Here is an 18688-nt window from a genome sequence, read left to right on the forward strand (position 1 = left end):
GGCTCAGCTGGTAGAGAATTCACCCAATGTGGGAGACCTGGGCTCCATCCCTGGGTTGGGAATATCCTCTGGAGAAGGGAAAGGCTACCCACTCCAGTATTCTGGCCTGGAGAATTCCATAGACTGTATAGTCCATGGGGTCACAAAGAGTTGGACATGACTAGGCAACTTTCACTTTCAGGCTTTGTGTGAGATGATTTAGCCTAACGGTAAGTGTTCTGAGTTTAAGGTAGGCTAGGCTAACCTGTGGAGAAGGCAATGGCACCCCACTCCAGTACTGTTGCCTGGAAAATCCCATGGACGGAGGAGCCTGGTGGGCTGCAGTCCATGGGGTCGCTAAGGGTCGGACACGACTGAGCGACTTCACTTTCACTTTTCACTTTCCTGCATTGGAGAAGGAAATGGCAACCCACTCCAGTGTTCTTGCCTGGAGAATCCCAGGGACGAGGGAGCCTGGTAGGCTGCCGTCTATGGGGTCACATAGAGTTGGACACGACTGAAGTGACTTAGCAGCAGTAGCAGTAGCAGGCTAAACTGTGATGCTCATTAGGTTAGGTATATTAAGTGCATTTTTGACTTAAGGTGTGACATTTGTTGAATGGGGCTGTAACTGCATTGAAAGTGAAGGACGGTCTGTATATACACAGGATCACACAGCCCAGCAAGGGGCGGGTTCCAGCTCTACTCTGTCAGTCACAGCCGCAGGGTGGCAGGCAGCAGTGGGTGGGCTGTCCTCACTGTCGCTGTGGCCGGAAGCAGGCCCTGACTGTGCCCTCTCTCCCCTCCTGCCCTCCCTCTCCAGATGTGGACGTCCTCCAGCGGCTGGGCCTCAGCTGGACAAAGGCTGCGGGTGGCCGGAGCCCCCCACCCCCAGGGGTCATCCCCTTCCAGACAGGCTTCATCTTCACTCAGCAGGCCCGGCTCCAGGCTCCCACGGCCGCCGTCGTCCCCGCCGCCCTGGGCACGGAGCTGGCGCTGGTGCTCAGCCTCTGCTCCCACCGGGTGAACCATGCCTTCCTCTTCGCCGTCCGCAGCCAGAAGCGCAAGCTGCAGCTGGGCCTGCAGTTCCTCCCCGGCAAGACTGTGGTCCACCTGGGGCCCCGGCGCTCTGTGGCCTTCGACCTCGATGTCCACGATGGGCGCTGGCACCACCTGGCCCTGGAGCTCCGCGGCCGCACGGTCACCCTGGTGACAGCCTGTGGGCAGCGCCGGGTACCCGTCTCACTGCCTTTCCACAGGGACCCAGTGCTTGACCCTGACGGCTTGTTCCTCTTTGGGAAGATGAGCCCGCATGCGGTCCAGTTCGAGGGGGCCCTGTGCCAGTTCAGTATCTACCCCGTGGCGCAGGTCGCTCACAATTATTGTACCCACCTGAGAAAGCAGTGTGGACAGGCTGACACCTACCGGCCCCAGCTGGGACCCTTCTTCCCCCGAGACTCTGACACACCCCTCACCTTCCAGACCGACCTCGCCCGGTTGGGCCTGGAGAATCTGACCACTGCCACGCCAGCCCTGGAGTCACGGCCGGCAGGCAGGGGGCCTGGGGTGACTGTGGGGCCTGCCGTGCCCATCAGGCCCATGAGGACTGGCACCACACGCCCGCCCCAGCCCATCACATCCCATCCAGCCTGGACGCCCCTGCCCCCAGCCAAGCTATCAGCCAGTGAAGGGCCTCCTCCTGTGTCCCCGGTCTCTCCCGCCAGCTCCCCCAGACCTGTCCAGCCACTGCAGAAGAACACAGCCACCAAGACCTCCAAAAGGCACCCCGCCACACCTTCAGCCCTTTCTCCTTCAATTGCCCCGGTCAGATGCCCCCGCCCCACCCAGAAGACAGCTCCGCCTGCCTTCACAAAGCCAGCCCCACCCACCAAGAAGCCGGTGCTACCTACTTCCCAGCCCATTCCTGCCAAAGTCTCCCGTCCCACAGTGAAGCCGATCCAGAGGAACCCTGGCATGCCCAGACTCCCGCCACCCAGTGCCCGGCCCCTACCTCCAGCTGCTGCCTCCTCTAAAAAGCCTCTGCCCCCAGTGGTCCAGGCTGAGGCCAAAATGAGTAGTCATGCCAGTGCGCCGGCTCCTGCCCGCACCAGCACACACAGAGCTCCCCCACCCACAGTCCTGCCCCCGTCACCTGTCCCCAGTCCTAGCCCTCCCAGGACCGCTCGGCCAAGGGCCACAGCGATGCCTCCCACCCTCGCTCCTGGTTCAGCCTCCACTGGAAGCAAGAAACCCACTGGATCAGAAGCCACAAAGAAAGCCAGACCCCGCAAGCCCGTCCCGCTCAGATCCGGGAAGGCAGCCCGGGATGTCCCGCTGAACGATCTGACAAGGGGGTCCAACCCCAGACAGCCCCGGGCCAGGCAGCAGACCACCCTGGCCCCAGCGCTGGCCCCGGCGCGATTCCTCTCCTCCAGCCCCCAGCCCATCAGTACTGGCTATTCGTTCTTCCACCTGGTGGGACCCACACCTTTCCTGCTGCTGATGGGACCTCCGGGACCCAAGGGAGACTGTGGTTTGCCGGTAAGAGTTGGTGGGTGTGTGTTCTGCTTGAAGCTTGAGTGGCTGATAGGGGCGGTTGGGCGGTTGCTCTTGATCAGGGCAGAGGAAGAGAAGCTAGACCGAAGAGCTGATTATGGGCAGAGCCTCGACTTGAACCCGGGCCCCCCCATGCCTCCATCTCTCCCATGTTCATGAATTGTACATCCTGCCTCAGATCTGTGGTCCCCTGGGCTGATCTTGGGTCTGGTGGCCCCTCCAGGTAAGAGCAGCTCTAGGCTTTGGTTAGCCCAAGCCCCAGGTGACTGTTCACTAACATAACCGTAAAGGTTGAGTGGGTGAAGGAAAACCACGAACTGACTGGCCCCTGGTCCCGCAGTCCCCAAAGGCCAGCTCTCTGACTCCTGGACCAGAGCTCCTCTAGCCCCCTGGCTTGTCCGCAAGTTTCAGGCGAAGGTTATCCATGGGTAGTCCTGAATATGTTTTGTTTGGCACATGCAACATTGTTTAAAAATACTTAATATGTGATTAATATTTTTTGAATGTGAGAGATTTCTTATAAAAGGGTGACCAGCTTTTCTTGGAAGAAGGGAGAGAAGCAGTGGCCCACGGGCTGTGGCTGGGTTGCGGCTGCTTCCTTGGACAGGACAAGCCCGCTCTTGTCTGTACTCATCCACACATCTCTTGATTGGTCTTCCAACCCAGTCCTTTCATCTCGTTTCTCTTACCTGCTCGGCTCCCGTAAGACATTTGATTTGTGGGCCCTGGTAGAGGAGTTTGGGGTAAGAAGGGTCAGGGTGAGCGCGAACAATCAAGGAAGAGAGAAAGAACATTCCGCGTGCAGGAGAGCGTCTTGGGGTTGATGCCTCCAGCGTGCCTGGGACTGTCTCCAGGGGCAACGACCTTTCTGCAGCTGGAGGCCAATTCCTCCGGTGGGGGGGACTGATGAGACGGAGTTTCCAGAAAGCTCGGGCCTCCGCTCTGTTCTCCTGCCTTGGAGATGACCACCGCGTGGGTTCCTCCTTCCTGGGGCTGAGTCTCCCCGCCAGGCCCTGGGCTTGGGGTTAGGCTCCCCGCAATGTGGAGGCACTGGTAGATGCTGGGAATTCCCAGGCCTTGCAAACACACTTAATGAGTTTTAATAATCATGAGAAATAATATTTATTCAGTCTGTCTCCAAGGGGACTGAGAGCCCGTTTTTATTATAACCATATTGTAGAACTTATGGAAACTGTATGCATTGCTTTGCAATTATGTCAACATTCTGTTCAGGTCCCGCATTCTGAAATTGGCAGGGTAGGGAGCAGGGAGCTGAGGGAAGCAGGCTTCTTCCCGCTCCAGGCTACCCAGTCCTACTCAGACGCCAGGCACCTTTGGCCTGTGACGGCTCAGCCTCCCCAGCTGTGGGGCTGCCAGCCTCGCTGGCTGTGAGGTTGAAAGGGGGTGATTGTCCCCCTCTGACAGAGGAGGGTGAAGTGAGGCTCTCCACCCTGCCGAGTGGAGGGGGCCAACCCTGTCCCCCAGGGCTGTGTGTGAAGTAGAGTGAGAGAGGCCATGGGCGAGCCTGCAGAGCTGGAGCAGGAGCAGGTTCCCTCGGGCCTTTCCAGCTGCCTGAGCTGTGGACTCTTCTCCCGGAGTTCAGTGATGCAGGTCAGCAGGAGGTGAGGCCTCTTGCCAGAACTGGTCTGGAACTCCTCCCACCCTGATCAAAGAAGGTGCTGGAGTTGACCTGTTCAGTGGATGGGTGCTTAGGTATCATTCCGTTCACCCTTGCCATTGTGCAGGTGGGGAGCCTAGAGACTGGGTCCAGAAAGGGTCAGGATTCACTCAGAAGCCACACAGCACGGTGGAGGCCAAGCTGAAGTTTACACCCCGGCTCCAGACCCCAAGATCAGCGCGTTCCAATCTACCCCTTAAGTGTCCACTCTGATATGCTAGGACTCAGGGCTTAGAGGCCGGGGGCCTGAGAGAGGGAGGCCCTGTCCTTGATCTGAAGTGAAGTGTTCAGTGTCTAGAACATCTTCTGTTTCTATACCTAGCACATTCATGAGTTATTTCCACACATGTAGCATCTTCCTTTAGGACCTTGTAGAAACTGGTCCAGAGGGTAGGATGTGTGCCCTGATCCCTGCTCTACGAAGGAGAGGAACAGGGCTGGGGAGACAAAAGACTTGGCCAAGGGCACCCAGAATGATCTTGCAGGAGGAGTTGGGATGCAATTTCTGTGGGGACCAAGGCTCTTCCTGCTCCTCCGGCCCAGAACAGATGAGGGCAAGAGGGAAGACATCAGTCTGTCTGGGTGCCATCCTGCCTGACGTCCTGTGCAATCCCCTCATCCCGCCGGCCCCCCAGCTCGGAACCTAATCTTACTCCAGTAGGAACCAAGAGGCTTCTAGAAGCTTTGTCCAGTCTGCTGTGGCAAGCTGGTCATTTATATTTCACCAGATAGCAGAAATGATTAATCGAAGTGGTGTCTTTGAGCAACAGCGACAAAAACTGATTCTGACAAGTGCTCCTTCTCTTCTCCCTTGTGCCCACCCAGAACCCTCGTATACGTTTGGGATGTAACCCCAGCAGAGTGGAAGCTGCAGTGCCCAGGCATGAGATTTAATTGTCTCCAGTCTCCCGCATTGTAGACAGACGCTTTACCGTCTGAGCCACCAGGGAAGTCCCTTCAGTCTGGGCACACACCAATCTGGGTTTAAGTCCTGACTCCACTCCTTACTAGCTCTGCAGCCCTGACTCACACTAAGCTTCAGTTTCTGCAGAATGTAAGAGGATAATAGCCCCCACCTCCTGTGAGGAAGCAAGTTGAGGGATCTCCAGGGCCACCTGGGAGTTCTAGATTTGTTGGGTGATAACATCTTTCCTCTCCCTGAGGCTGTCTGTCCTCTGTGACCGGCTTCGGGAGAATTCCCTTCTTATAATCCACTGCAGGTCCTTTCAGAGCCTGAGAAGATTTTGTTTCCTTTTTTGAAAACATAATTTCTATGCATTTATTTTTGGCTGCGCTGGGTCTTCAGCTACACAGGCTTATTGCCGTGGCTTCTCTTGTTGCGGAGCATGGGCTCTAGGGTACACGGGCTTTAGTAGTCGTGGCTTGTGGGCTCAGTGGTTGCGGCTCTCAGGCTCTAGAGCACAGTCTCAGCAGTTGTGGGACACGGACTTAGTTGCTCCACCGCATGTGGGATCTTCCTGGACCAGGGATCGAACCTGTGTCTCCTTCATCGGCAGGCAGGATTCTTTACCACTGAGCCACTAGGGAAGCCCCTGAGAGGGTTTTCAAGGCTGTATCTGGCCTGTTCTGCATGGATCTCAAGGGGCATGGGACAGACTGGCAGAGGCTGAGACAGCTCTGGGCCCAGGCTGGCCAGGAGTCGTAGCCACTTCGGGAGGGAGCTCTGTGGGAGCCCCGGGAACGGGGTGGGGGGAGCATGGAAAAGCTGAGCTTGGCCCCAGGTCAGTAGGGGCGGGGAGGCTGCGGTTCACAGTGGCTGCACAGAAGCTGCACAGAAGCCCCACGCCCAGGAGGAGGCGAGTCAAGGCCTTATTTATTCACACTCAGGCCACTGGCATTTGCACGCCCTTGCACTTTTTCCAAGCGTCACCTCAGGGAGACCCAGCTGAGCGCCTGGCCTGCAGCAGATACTCCATGACTATCTAGGAGATGAATGAAGGAATTTGATCCTTACGAAAAACAGGGTGTCCTGACACGCAGGCCAGGCTCTTTGAAGTTACACAGATCTCTGCTGCCGGTGGGTAAGAAGGCGCAAGGAGTGCAGAAGCGCACAGAATTTGGGATGACCTGAGTTTGAACCATTTCCTTATCCAGCCATCTTTCCCTTCTTTCAACAGATGTTGAATGAGTGCCTTCTGGGCGCTAGGTGCTGTGTGACCTTTGGCAAGTCACTTGACCTCTCTGAATCTTAGTTTTTACCTCTGTAAAAAGATGGTATGGTACCACCTACTTTTCCAGGGCTGTGTGGGTTGTCTGCCTCCAACATTAGAATCTGGATAGTTGTGGCTGATTATGGATGTGCTGATGGCTGAGGCAGGGGCATGGTCACCCTGAGAGAACCAAGAGCTTCTGGCATAGGAGGGCGTTTATGCTGCTGGCGGTTAGGAATCCGAACTAGATCTTGAGTCGTTTACCGCTTATACTGGCATCGTCTAGAATACGGGAGAATAGAGAAGTGTTTGCTTTGTCTTTGGCATGTCCTTTTTGAGCTCCTGCTGCGTGCCAGGCTCTGTGTGGAGCAGTTTGCATGCTGTATCCTGTGGCCCAGGCAGGGAACAGTGTAACTGAGGGGAATTTAAGGAAGCGACTGTTTACAGAGGTGTGGGCACCGTCAAGGGAATCAACAGGGGCTGGAGAAGCACATGGGGTCCACCTGAAGGTGCAAGAGGAGGGGAAGGTATTGCCACAAGCCAGTGAGTTAAAACACGAACTGGGGTCTCCGACAGGAGCTGGAACCAAACACAGCAAGGAGGGAGAAGGGAGAGAAATACCCCACCCACCCTCTCTTTCTACTCTGCAGTTTCCTGCTGGGCCCTCCCATTGACAAGACTTAGCCAGAAGCCTGGGGGTGAGGCCTGTGGATGGGGGCTTCCCAGGACACAGAATGGATTTGGAGGGCAAATGGAGAATACCCGGCACACATACACGTTATCTTGGGGAAAAAACAACAACAACAACAACAACAAAAATAGCTATTGTATTCCCATTTTACAGCAGGGCAAACTGAGGCCAGGAGGCACAGGGAGATGAAGCAATTTGCTCAAGGCCTCACTGAAAAGCCCTGTTCCAGTAGGCCCTTCCCTAGGACAGAGACTGGGGAGAGCTCAGTGCCCTGTGGGCTAACCTTGGGAATAATCTTGAGCTCAGATAGTTAGCGATGGAGGAGCCTTTTGAGATCCCCTAACTCCCCCCACCTGGCTATAGGCACCGAGCAGAGCCTGAGAATGAAAGGTCATTGCTCAGGGTCACCCAGATGTTAGCAGCACAGTCAGGACTGGACTTGGGTCTCCCAGGTCCCAGGCCTGCGAAACCTCTTCTTGCTTGCTGCCAGGGGCCAGGCCAGCCAGGATTTCCTTCCTTCTGCAAGGCTTGGCAGGCGGGCTATTGTAGCTGGACACAAGGGTGGACTTGTTCCGTAGGATGGGGTTCCCCGAGGCCTGGCTGCTGGGGGCCAGGACCCTTGGGGAAAGCCCGGAGCGGCTGCTTAGTTGTGTCCATGGCTCTGTTTGCGCGAGCCCCGAGTCCAGGCCTCACCCACCTCCCCCAGACAGGCCTGCAGCCCCCGCACCTCCTCCTCAGCTCCAGGCCCTCTCAGAGGCCCCGTTGTTTGCAGCGTGGAGTGGAAAAATCCCACCCCGGCCTCGTGAATCATCCCAGAGTCACTCACTCAGGCTTCAGGCCTTGGAAAGAAATGGCAGCATTTTTCCACTGCATGGGGAGCAGGCAGGGTCTCGGATCAAGCGAGAGGGGCAGGGGGCATCCAGCCTCACTGAGTGTGGGGGGTTTGGACCTGGGAACGCGGCTGGGCAGCTGGGCTGCCGTGTCAAGGAGTGCGGCTGTAACTGATGTCACCAGGCTGGGCCATGGGTCCTGACTGGCACTTAGAGTCTGCTCCGCAGATGTTGGGGATGAGGTCAGACTCCAGGCTGGATGCCCCCGTTTCTGGGGCAGGAAACATGCCAAGAGGGTGTGTCCAGGCCTCTGCAGTAGTGGCCCTCCCAGGGTCCACCAGGGAGCTACACCCCACAGAGACTGTTCCTCAGTGGAGCCCTACCCCAGCCTTCACCCCGCTGGGCCTTGGCCACCTTCTCTGGGAGCTGAGTGTGATCTCACCTTTTCTCTCCCGCTGAATAACCTAGAAGAGGCAATCATCACCACCCAGAAATTCAGGAGATGCCCAGTGTTGGGGAGGTTCTGGGATGTTCATTTCACAGATGCCTACAGAGGAGAGGGGACTTGCCCAGGTTTGCACACCTAGTCACAACGCACCTGGCCAAGATTGTGTGGATGCTCCCCAGGAGAGGAGAATAAGTCAAACCCAGCTTCTATGAGCTGTGTGGCCTAGAGTAAATCACTCTGCCTCTCTGAGCTTCTCTCTGGTTTCTCACCTGTGAAAAGGGCTTGGTCATTAGAATGATACCTACGGGAATGCTTGGCCTTAGCCCCGGCATTTTCCTTTGATTCTGGGTCATTTGGAAGAGGAGGGCCGAAGAAGGGCCTTCTAGGAAGGGAAATCTTTTGCTCTCCCCCAAAACAGATGCTGAGGAAGGTGGCTTGACATTTTGAGCTGGGGAATTTCCAGCAGCTTGCTTAACAGAAACAGCACTAACTTTCTGGGCATGAACTGTGCCAGGCACCAGGATTAGCACATTTTATAGATTATCTGTCAGCGAGGTGCTCTTGCAGCCTCATTTTACAGTGAAGGAGTGAAGCCTTGGAAGCTGGAAAGAATTCGGCCAAAGCCACACAGCTAGTAGGTGGGGGTGCCCAGTGTGGACCCAGGGCCCTGTCTTAAACTGCATTCTACTGCTCCTCAGGGAGAAACAGAGAGTAGGCTGGCCTTGATTCTCAGACCTGCAGTGGTAGATAGAAGATTAGAAACTGTCTACCCAACCCCTAGGCTCTGGATGGAAGGAACGCTGTCGGATGCCAGTTTGGCCAGAGGTACTTGGAGGCTTGAGGTGCCCAGGACTTGCCTGAGGTCACGCAGCAGCCCCTCCTCGCTCCAGCTCGGTCTCTTTCCAGTGACCCAGGGGCCTTGGTCCCCATATCTGCCTGTCTGGCTCTCTCTTCTGATTTTTTTTTTCACGGACGAGCAAGCACGTGGTGTTCACAGACCGTAACTGTGAGCCGAGGCTGCCCAGTGTGAGATCTGGATTAATTACCAGCCAAATCGTACTGGGTTTTCAACACCGATTCTAACTCTGGGCAGGAGACCTGGAATCTCATTGATGGTTATTTGAAACAAATGAATTCCCCAGGCCTCACACATCCTCGAAAGCCTGGCTTCCTTTGAAAGCTCTGTGTTCAATTCTTTACATCAGGCACTTAGTTAATCCTCCTTTACTCCTCTGATGTAGGCAGGACAGTAGCTGTGGGGCAGGACAGCCGCGGAGACTCAGGCCGAAGGCCCTGTGCCAAGTCTCCAGCTAGTAAATAGCGAGACAAGGATTTGAATAAAGGTCAGCCTGCGGCTCAGCAAGTCTGCTTGGGTGCCTCACTTCCTATGGGAGGGAAGAGAACTGAGAACATGCAGGTGCTCCCTGAATGTCACGTGGCAAGATTAGGCCTGTCTTATGGGGGAAGTGGGGGGCCACCAAGTGTTGTTGAGCCAGGAGATGCCTTGGGAAGGTGAAACTGGCGATGTGGAGGAAGACTGGAGAGGGCAGAGGGTGGAGGTGGGGAGACAAGTGAAGGAGGTGATGCAAGTTCTCGGAGGGTGATGATGAAGGCTGAACCCAGCTGTGTCCCCTGGACTAGGTGGGACCTTTGAGTGACAGTTATATACTAGGCGCTGTGTTATATGTTTGCCATTTCATTTCATTCACAATAATCCGACGAGAAGGGCGTTATTGCCCAATTTTATAGGCACAGGCTGGTTAAGGAACCTGCCCAAACCCAGCTGGTAGGTGGTAGCGCTGCGATTTGAACTTGAAAGCCTTTGCGTATACCTTTTAGTGACACTGACTCTGTGTGTGACTCAGAGATGCTGGTGTGACCTTGGACAGGTCCCTTCTCTGCTCAGGCTCTGCAGAGCACTTGGCTGAACTCTGAGGTCTTTTGCTGTTTTAGTTTCTCAAACATTTGGCTGAGGCTTGGGGAGAGAGAGATGACTCATATCCCATTAATTCCTTTGAGGAGACCATGGTCTAGTGGGAGAGCGGGCTTCTAAGCAGACAGTTCCCCAAATAAAATACAGTGGCCTTTAAAGCAGAGGGAAAGAGGGGACTTGGCCCAACTTGGGGGAGGGATCAAAGAAGGCTTCCTGGAGGAGGTGATACCCTGAATTAGCTATGTAATGAAAGATGAGAGCTTCAGAGACCAAGAAACAACAGCTGCAAAGACCAGAAAGCCCCAAAGAGCAGAATTCCTCCGGCTAGGACCTCAAGGGACCTCTCTTCTCAGCTATGGGGTCTTCATGCCCAGAGCTCTGCACAAGTTTGTTGAATGACTACCTGATCCCATTCTATTCTGCCATGTGGTACTGATGCTATCTTCTTGCTTTTTATTCAGGGTCCCCCTGGACTGCCTGGGCTTCCTGGACCCCCTGGCACCCGGGGTCCTCGGGTAAGTGATCACATGCTGTGCTTGAGTTCTGGTTGGCTCTGTGTCCTGTATCTCATTGTCCCTGGAGTCCCAGCTTTGCTGAGTGTCCTCATGCTGTCTGGCATCCCTTTTCCACTTTGTCTATTGGAGTGGATGTGGGGCTTTTAGGGGTCACCGGGTGTCCAGATGAGGGACGGGAAATTGAGAACCTCTTTCAGGGTCTCAGCTGTCCATTGTGGGTATCACGCTGGACAGCCTGGAGTAGAGTGGGGGTTTCTGCAGATCACATCCCCTTAGCTGATGGGCTTTGGTGTTCGGCTGGGAAAAAAGCTGACTTGGAAGAGCATGACCCTTGCAGCCATCTTCCCATCTCTGCTGGGCCAACCTGGGGTAGGGATGCTGACAGAGGCAACCAGATGGGCCATGCCAGGGATCGGGTGAGCTCCCCATGCTGAGAGGTTCAGTCAGAGTCTGGAGGATGGCTTGGCAGGGCTTTGGTGGCTGATAGGAGCTAGCCCGAACCTCGGAGTGGAAAATATTAATAGCTCTGGTCTGTTGTGCCTGGCATGTCACTTATCGCTGCCTTATTTGATCCCCTCTCCTTCTAGGGCCCGCATGGGCCAGTATGATCACTCTCATTTAGAGATGAGAAAACCGAATAACTAAGAAATGGAAGAGCCAGGACTGGAACCCAGCTCCTAACCATATAATATGGGGACTCTTGAGGGTCCTCTTGGAGAGAAATCTCTCCTTTTCCCAAGGGGGCTCAGACCCACGGCGCCTGGCATCTGTGCCCAGGCTGAATCAGCCTTTCCCACGCTGGGTGCCTGGCGAGGCTCTGGCAGAGATAGCTGCCTGGGGCATATTTTTAGCTCTGAGCCCAGCGGATGGCTCTGGTTATGCAATTACTCGAGCCCTAGTTCCCTCCAGACCTGGCCCTGCGCTCCCTGGGCCCAGGACCCAGGAATCTGCTGTCTGAAGAGGCATTTCCTCCTGGCTTTGGAGTCTCCATGGAGTACTTGCCCAGAGCTGGGGACCACAGAGATATCATGCACACTGCTGGCCAAGGGACCTTGTTGCCTGGGACCGGGACATCCCAGGTGCTGGCAATCTGCCTGGGTCTCTAAACTCCTCCTGAGCCCCCAGCCTCTGCAGGATTATCCTCCTGACCCGGCATGTCCTCCTTTGCAAACTCCTCCTCCATCCGTGCCTCAGATCAAATGCTCCCTCCTTTTCTGATGATCGCCTTCTTCTTGGAGCTCCTGTGGCAGTTAACTGCACGGATTCCTCGGGAGAAAGCTCACATTGACCACGGAACCCTGTCACCTGAGTGGCATATGCAGGATCCCCTCCCAGCTTTCTAGGCTTCCTGATAAATAAGTTCCAGCATTATCCCCATTTTACAGGTGAGGAAAGTGAGGCGCAGAAAGATGCAGTTACTTTGACTAAGGACAAGCGTGGAGTAAACGCCAGAGTGCAGATTGAACCTGGACAGTCTGACTGCAGAGCCCATGACCTTAAACTACCTGTTGTGGTGGTTTTCCCTTCTACTTAGCTGAGCCCCTCTGGGCCAGAGACAAGTCCTATTGACTGTTTTTTCTTACCTGATGCCTAGCAAAGTCTCCTGCATCAGAATATGCTGGGCAAATTGTTACTGATGTTTAGTTCTAGTCTAGGAGTCAAGAACATTTCCCATGAGAGAATGGATGGATGTACATGTATGGTTGAGTTCCTTTACTGTTCACTGGTAACTGTCACAACATTGTTTGTTAATTGGCTATACCCCAATACAAAAGAAAAAAAGAGTATTTCCCCCCAAGAAGCTGTGTGACCTTAGGCAAGTGCTTTCCCTACTGTGGGGCCCAGTTTCTGCATTTATAAAACATGGGATCCTGGTAAGGCATTTCCAGCCAAGATTCCTTCCAGCTCTGAAGTTCTACAAGCGAGGGAATGACTCTCCTGATATCCCTCTCAGGCTCTTGGAGGACTCCCCCTGCTCCCTGGAGCCCATCACCCTGTTTCTAGACGGGAAATTCCATAGATCGTAAAATTCCAAAGATAATACAATGCTGGGACTAAGCATCCCAGTTCCTCTGCACAGATGGTGGTGGCTCTGGGGCTCGGGGAGGGGGCAGGGCCTTACCTGAGGTTGCCAAAGGCTCCGTGGCTTGGCCCTCTCCACCTCTGCGTATTCCCTCAGCCCAGCCAGGGGAATCCCTCAGCCTCCCTCCACTCAGCTTTCTGGGCTGCAGCGTTTGTAGAAGTGGTCTGCTTGGCTCCCAGTCAACTATGTGGTTCGTTTCTCTGCAAGGCAATGGCTGGAGAGGGGGATGAAGGTGGGGGCAGAAAAGCAGGAAGCCCCCACCTCTCTGAGGGGTAGCCGGGTGCTCTAGCCCTCCATCTTTGGACAGCTGGGGGCATGGCTGGGGAGAAGTAGTCATTCCTGACCTTGTCTACCACATCCCTCATCTGGTTCTAGGGTACTGGATGTGAGGGTCCCCTCCTCAAACATCCTTCGACTGACCTTTTCCAAATTCAGGTTGAGCTCTGAGCTTAGATCCCAGGAGCCCAGACTGGGGTGAAGCTCTGAGGTCTTCCAGATCCCTTAGAGACCATGAGTTTCCCATCATTCACGAAATTGATGGGGAGACCGAGCCTGGGGAGAGGGGAGACTCAGAGCTGGGACCAGGTTGCATCTAGTTGCCAGGATACAGCATTTGGTGAAATATCGGGAAGGGGCTGCAGGGCTGATTATTTTGGAGGTTACCCGTGACACCGTTATAAATCTCCTAGGCTGAGTGAGCTTCTGAACTCAGCTCCTCCTTGACATGGACGGGGAAGGGGAGGGTCCCAGCTCAGGCATGAAGGAAGAGGGAGGTGCCTCGGGCAGAGTGTGATGGGCTGCAGCTGGGAAGTTGGCCTTGAAGTGAGAGGAAGGAAGCAAATTCATACACAGCCAGATAAGTCAGGAGGGGCCACGGATGAGGGCAGTGTGTCTGGAGGCTGTTGTGGTAGGGGCCACCCCTTGAGATGCCTGTCTCCCCCCTTAGTGCCTCAGATTATTCCCATTGGACAAAGACTCTCAGAAAGTAGTCAACTTTTAGGACTCTGTTTATATTACTGGGCTGCAGGATGCTAGCCCAGGGCCTTTGCAGAGAAAGTGGACATAAGGCCCCAGCTGTTATAAGGGACGTTCAAATATGGCCTGGGAAAATCTAGTGCCACGAATAAGCCTTGGACTTGAAGCCAACAAACTGGGTTCCAGCCCTTGTTTGGCCACCACTCTGCTGTGTGACCTTGGCGAAGACCCTTTGACTCTCTGGGTTTAGTCTTCCCAGCTGTTTCATGGTCCCCAAGGGACTCTGTAAGCTCAGAACATGTAGAAATCTAAGGGAGAGAGCTCTGACTACCGTGGTGGCCGTAGAAGAGACGCGCCCTTGTTCGGAGGAGGCCGAGTGCTCCCGTGACTGTGCGTGCAGCTCCAGAGGCTCGTGCAGAGTCCAGTTGGAGTCTGAAGGGTGGAGAGTTTCCCTTAAGCAGGAGGAGTCCCAGAAGGTTCCCTGGAAAAAGTGGCATTAAAGCCAGGTCTTGAAGGATGGTTTGGTTTTTATCTGGAGGAGATGGATGGGAAAGGCATTCCAGATGATGGAACAGCATGGCATAGGCGATGTGAGGAGGAAGTACCAGGCGTGGGGCAGGGCAGCCAATAGCTGAGTGTGCTCTGAGTCGAAGGAAGCAAGCATGGGAGGGACTGGTGGGGCCAGGTGCAGAGTATGGAGAGGTGATCCAATTCAAGGGCTTGTGCTTGGAAGCTGCATATCTGAGGTTTGTCCCTTAGCAGCCAGGTGACCTGGGAAAGTTGTAAAACTCTATGGATGGCAGCTTCCTCATCTTGAAAATGGGAATCATAGTAGCACCTATCTTGTGGGTTAAAAAGATAAAATGAGGTGATGCACAGAAAGAGCTGAGCACAGGGCCAGGCATCAAGAGAGCCTTTCTGCAAGCAGCTGCTGTGGCCAGACTGCTGAGACTCTGCTAGTGAAGAAGACCCAGCGGGTGGGCAGAAGTGCCAGGCCTTGCTTTAGGAAGTGGGATGCTCCTCTTTTCCCCTCATCTCTTTTTCTCTTTTCCCTTTCAGGGTCCTCCTGGGCCTTATGGAAATCCAGGCCTCCCTGGCCCCCCTGGAGCCAAAGTGAGTATATGCCATGGGGTCTGGAGATAGAGCCATGGGGTGGAAGCTGGGGTTTGGGCCTTGTACTGGGGGAAGCTTCCTTTTTTAGAGGCTCCTGGCAGGAAGGCCTCAGAGTCTCCATGGAGAATCCATGTCTAGGCGACCAGCACTCCCTGAAGGCCTCCCAGGTGCCAGGCCCCGTACTGGGCTGGAGACGCAGCGAGGAGTTCAGAGTTTAGCAACTGGTGGGGAGGGGCTGGGGGGAGAAGGATCATCTGGAACCTAGGGTCCTCAAAGCGGGTGGGAAGAAAGGTCATCTGCTGCTAAACAGGGGAGGGCCTTGGAGATCCAGCCTCAGCATGTTACTGGGTCATAGGACACACCCTGGGGAGGCAGGTCGAGTTTTGAGCTGGGGAGGGATGTGGAAAGATCACATTTGAGAAAAATCCCTGGATGCCGTGTGGAAGGCAGGCTGGGGGCCTGGGGACCAGAGTAGAGGCAGGGAGACCTAAGGTGATACAGACCAGTGTGGGGTGTGGGAGGAAGGGAATGGGTGCCTCGGCAATGTGGAGGTGAGATAGAGAGGACTCGGTGATGGACAAGAGGAGAGAGACAGGGATTCTCTCTTCAGCCTCAGTGGCCAAACCAGGGAACCAGAGGAAGGAAAGTTACATTTGGGAATCTGTAGCCCAGCCAGGCAGAGATGATTCGTGGACATCCTGAAACTCAGGGGAGCTCTGAGCTGGAGATGGAGCCCTGGCGGGTGGCCAGCACAGAGATGCCACCTCTGGACTGCAGATGAGACCAGAAACCCAGGTGACTGGGGCTCTGATGACTGGGGGGCTCCAGCTCTGGGGTGCCAGGAGAGAACAGAGCTGTCCAAGGGGCGCGTGGAGTCAGAAGCCCCAGGATGAGTACGGGCCAGGAATATTAAGTTTATAAGGAGTAGCCTCAAGTGATGGCTGGAGAAATAGGAGGAGGGGTCAGGGCAGCCAAGAGCACAGCAATTGTGTTGAGAAGAGCACGGGGCAAGCTGGGAAAGGCAGAGGGTCTGTCTGGCTGTCAGCTGTAGGGTAACCAGGTGAAGAGCATCCCTGGGCTTTGGTTGGCCCAGGCTCAGGGTCCTTTGCTAACCCGTTACAAAGGTCCTGCAGCTTGTGGAAAACAATTAGCCGACTGGCCCCAGCTCATGCTGTGATTGTCAGCTGAGCATCCTCCATAAGCTAGTTCTGACTTCTGGAGCTCTTTTGGGGAAAAATGTACACAGGTAGCCCTGGATGTGTGACAGTATGGTACCAGAGTGCTGGTGCAGAGCCCTCGCACAGAGCTGCGGGAGAGCTCGCCTCCGCCCCTGTGGGTATGTGACTTCAGCCAGGACTGAGCTGGGGTCCTTTCTTAGAAAGTGAGCCCAGAGGCCTTGGGCCAGCAGCTGCCTGGAGGTACTCTGGGTTTTAACAAGGCAAACACCGATCATGCCAAGCACTGTATATTGAACCCTTCCTCTGTGCTAGACACTGCATGCGCTTCACGTAGCCTCATTTGATCTCCACAAAGACCTAATGAGATGGTGGGGTTACTGTACCCATTTGCAGATGGGGAAACTGAGACTCAGGCAGATGATTAAGACCCTGCCTAGGAAAGGGCAGTGCGACCTGCCCCCATGAGTCAGGCAGAGGGTCTGAATTCTCCTTGGGAAACTTATGCTTTGCAGAGGCTTCTGGTCTCCCAGGCCTGGGTAGATCAAGATGCTAAGGATTAGGCACTGTTTTGATTGCCAGGCTTGCTCAAGAACACGCCTTTCTTGGCCTGCTCTGGGACTGTCTGGTCCTTCCCCGCCTCCTCCACCACTCCCAGACTTGACCCCCTGCTCCCACGGTAGCAGCTGCTGCATCAGCTTCTCCCCTGTCCACACCGGCCCCAGTCTGGCCTGCAGCCCACCTCTCATCCTGCCAGCAGATGGAGGGAAACAGGAGAACCTAGCAGCCGCTTTTCCTGCCATTTTGAGGAGCTGTTCTGAGTGTGGTGAGGGAGGCTCAGACCTGGCAGATGAGCCCTCCTGCGGCTATACAGAGCCGGAACCTGTGACTCAGGGCCTCATGGACAGGTTTCCAGCTTGCTTCTGTATAAACAAATAAGGGAGCGGGTTCCAGAAAATATACTGGAATAGGAGTTTTCTCCCAGTAGAATTTGCATTAAAATGCCCTGGGGAAAAGTCACGCCCTTTTCCTGGACACTTGACTGGGAGTCTATGAGGTGAGCCCAAGTGGATCCCGGGCAGTTCAGTTGGACTGAAGGCCCCAGGCTGCTGGACTTTGGCCCTGGGCTGCTGTTCATCTGTGGTTTGGCCAGGATGGGGTTAAAGAAAGGCTCTTCTGGGACAGAATTCCTGAGATTGGAAGAGAATGTTGTGGATCTGCAGGAATGGGTGTGATTCTGGGGAGAGGGTCCTTGCTGTTTACCAGATCCTTTCTGGGCCTGGGTGTTGACCTGGTGGGACTCTAGGGCTGGCTCCCTCCAGGCCCGGTGCTGGCTCTTCCTCTTCCGAAGTGTTGACTTCTAGAGCTGCCTCTGGGGCCACCCATCCGTTCATTTCCCTTCTATGGACAAACATTTATCGAGCACTTACTATGCGATGAAAAAATCAGCCCAACAGGCAGGGCCTGCCTAGTGGCAGGGAGCCCGCCCATCATCTGGATGGGTCACAGTGGGGTCACTCCTGTACCGTATTTATTGAGCTCTTGGGAGCTTATGGCATTGTGGGTTAAAGATCCCCCTCCCAGACTAAGGATGGGAGAGACTGGTGGATTGAGGAATCAAGAAGGGGAGACAGAGCAAAGGTGAGGAACTTCATCCCTCTTGAGGTCAGGGAAGCAGAGACCCAAAGGGCCCATGACTTGATGGGGTCACTTGCAGTGACCAGCAGTGGCAGGGCTGAATTTCAGGTCCTTGGGTTTGCCGGCTGGAAGACACTTAACAGGGCTCTACAGATGGTTCAGGCCAGAGCCACGCTTCAGTCCCTTCTGCCCCCTCCAGAGCCAGGGCTTTCCCTATGTACCATGTACCCATACATTCCACATTCAAACCCATCAAAAGAGGGTTTGTCATTCCCGCAGAGTCAAGATCAAGGACTTTGAGACTGAAGCAGAGAAGCCAGAACCCTGGGTGGATGGTATTAGCTGACCTTGGAGGCCAAGTGTTGAGTTATGTGTCCAGCAACCACAGTTGTCGTGCAGGAAAGCGCAGTGGTTAAGAGCACAGACTCTGGAGCCAGATGGTGGAAGTTTACATTCCAGGTCTGTTAGTAATAACTTCTAGTTCTGTGACTCTGAGCAAATTATCTGAATTTCGCATGCCTTAGTTTGCTCATCAGGAAAATGGGATAACAATAGTAGCTGTCCTCCTGGCATCCCTGGTTGTCATGAGGTATAACTGAGTTAAGAGCGGTGCTGGCCTGTGGCAGGTGGCCAGCTGTCAGCGGGTGCAAGGTGCCCAGCCTACAAGGGGCACGGACAGGGACAGTCCCTGCTCTTGTGGAAGCCAGCTGACCATACCATGCAAAGGGCTCCAAATGAGAGGCACTGGGTGCCCAGTCCCCACAGAATGGCAAGTGATCTGGTCTGGGAGGTAAGGCCTGCCTTCCTGGAGGGTGGGAAGGCTGAATCAAGTCTGAAGGGCACCAGGCTACCAGGCCAAGGGGGTGAGAGGAGGTTGGGGAGGGCAGTAGGCCTGATGGGTGT

General features: G+C 54.9%; 1 protein-coding gene across 3 annotated transcripts in view; it reads left to right on the forward strand.

The window, feature by feature from the left end:
• The window catches only part of COL27A1 (collagen type XXVII alpha 1 chain), a 149661-nt gene that overhangs the window by 10748 nt on the left and 120225 nt on the right, over positions 1-18688 (forward strand). For all 3 annotated transcript variants that reach the window (XR_005721023.1, XM_040239871.1, XM_040239881.1), the window contains exons 3-5: positions 803-2520; positions 10748-10801; positions 14919-14972. Coding sequence is in view for 2 of the 3 variants with exons in the window: in XM_040239871.1 (XP_040095805.1) it covers positions 803-2520; positions 10748-10801; positions 14919-14972 (1826 nt within the window). In the remaining variant the exon portion in view is untranslated. The remainder of the gene's footprint in view (positions 1-802; positions 2521-10747; positions 10802-14918; positions 14973-18688) is intronic.

The sequence above is a fragment of the Oryx dammah genome, unplaced genomic scaffold, assembly GCF_014754425.2.
Source record: "Oryx dammah isolate SB20612 unplaced genomic scaffold, SCBI_Odam_1.1 HiC_scaffold_1, whole genome shotgun sequence".
Classification (NCBI taxonomy): domain Eukaryota; kingdom Metazoa; phylum Chordata; class Mammalia; order Artiodactyla; family Bovidae; genus Oryx; species Oryx dammah.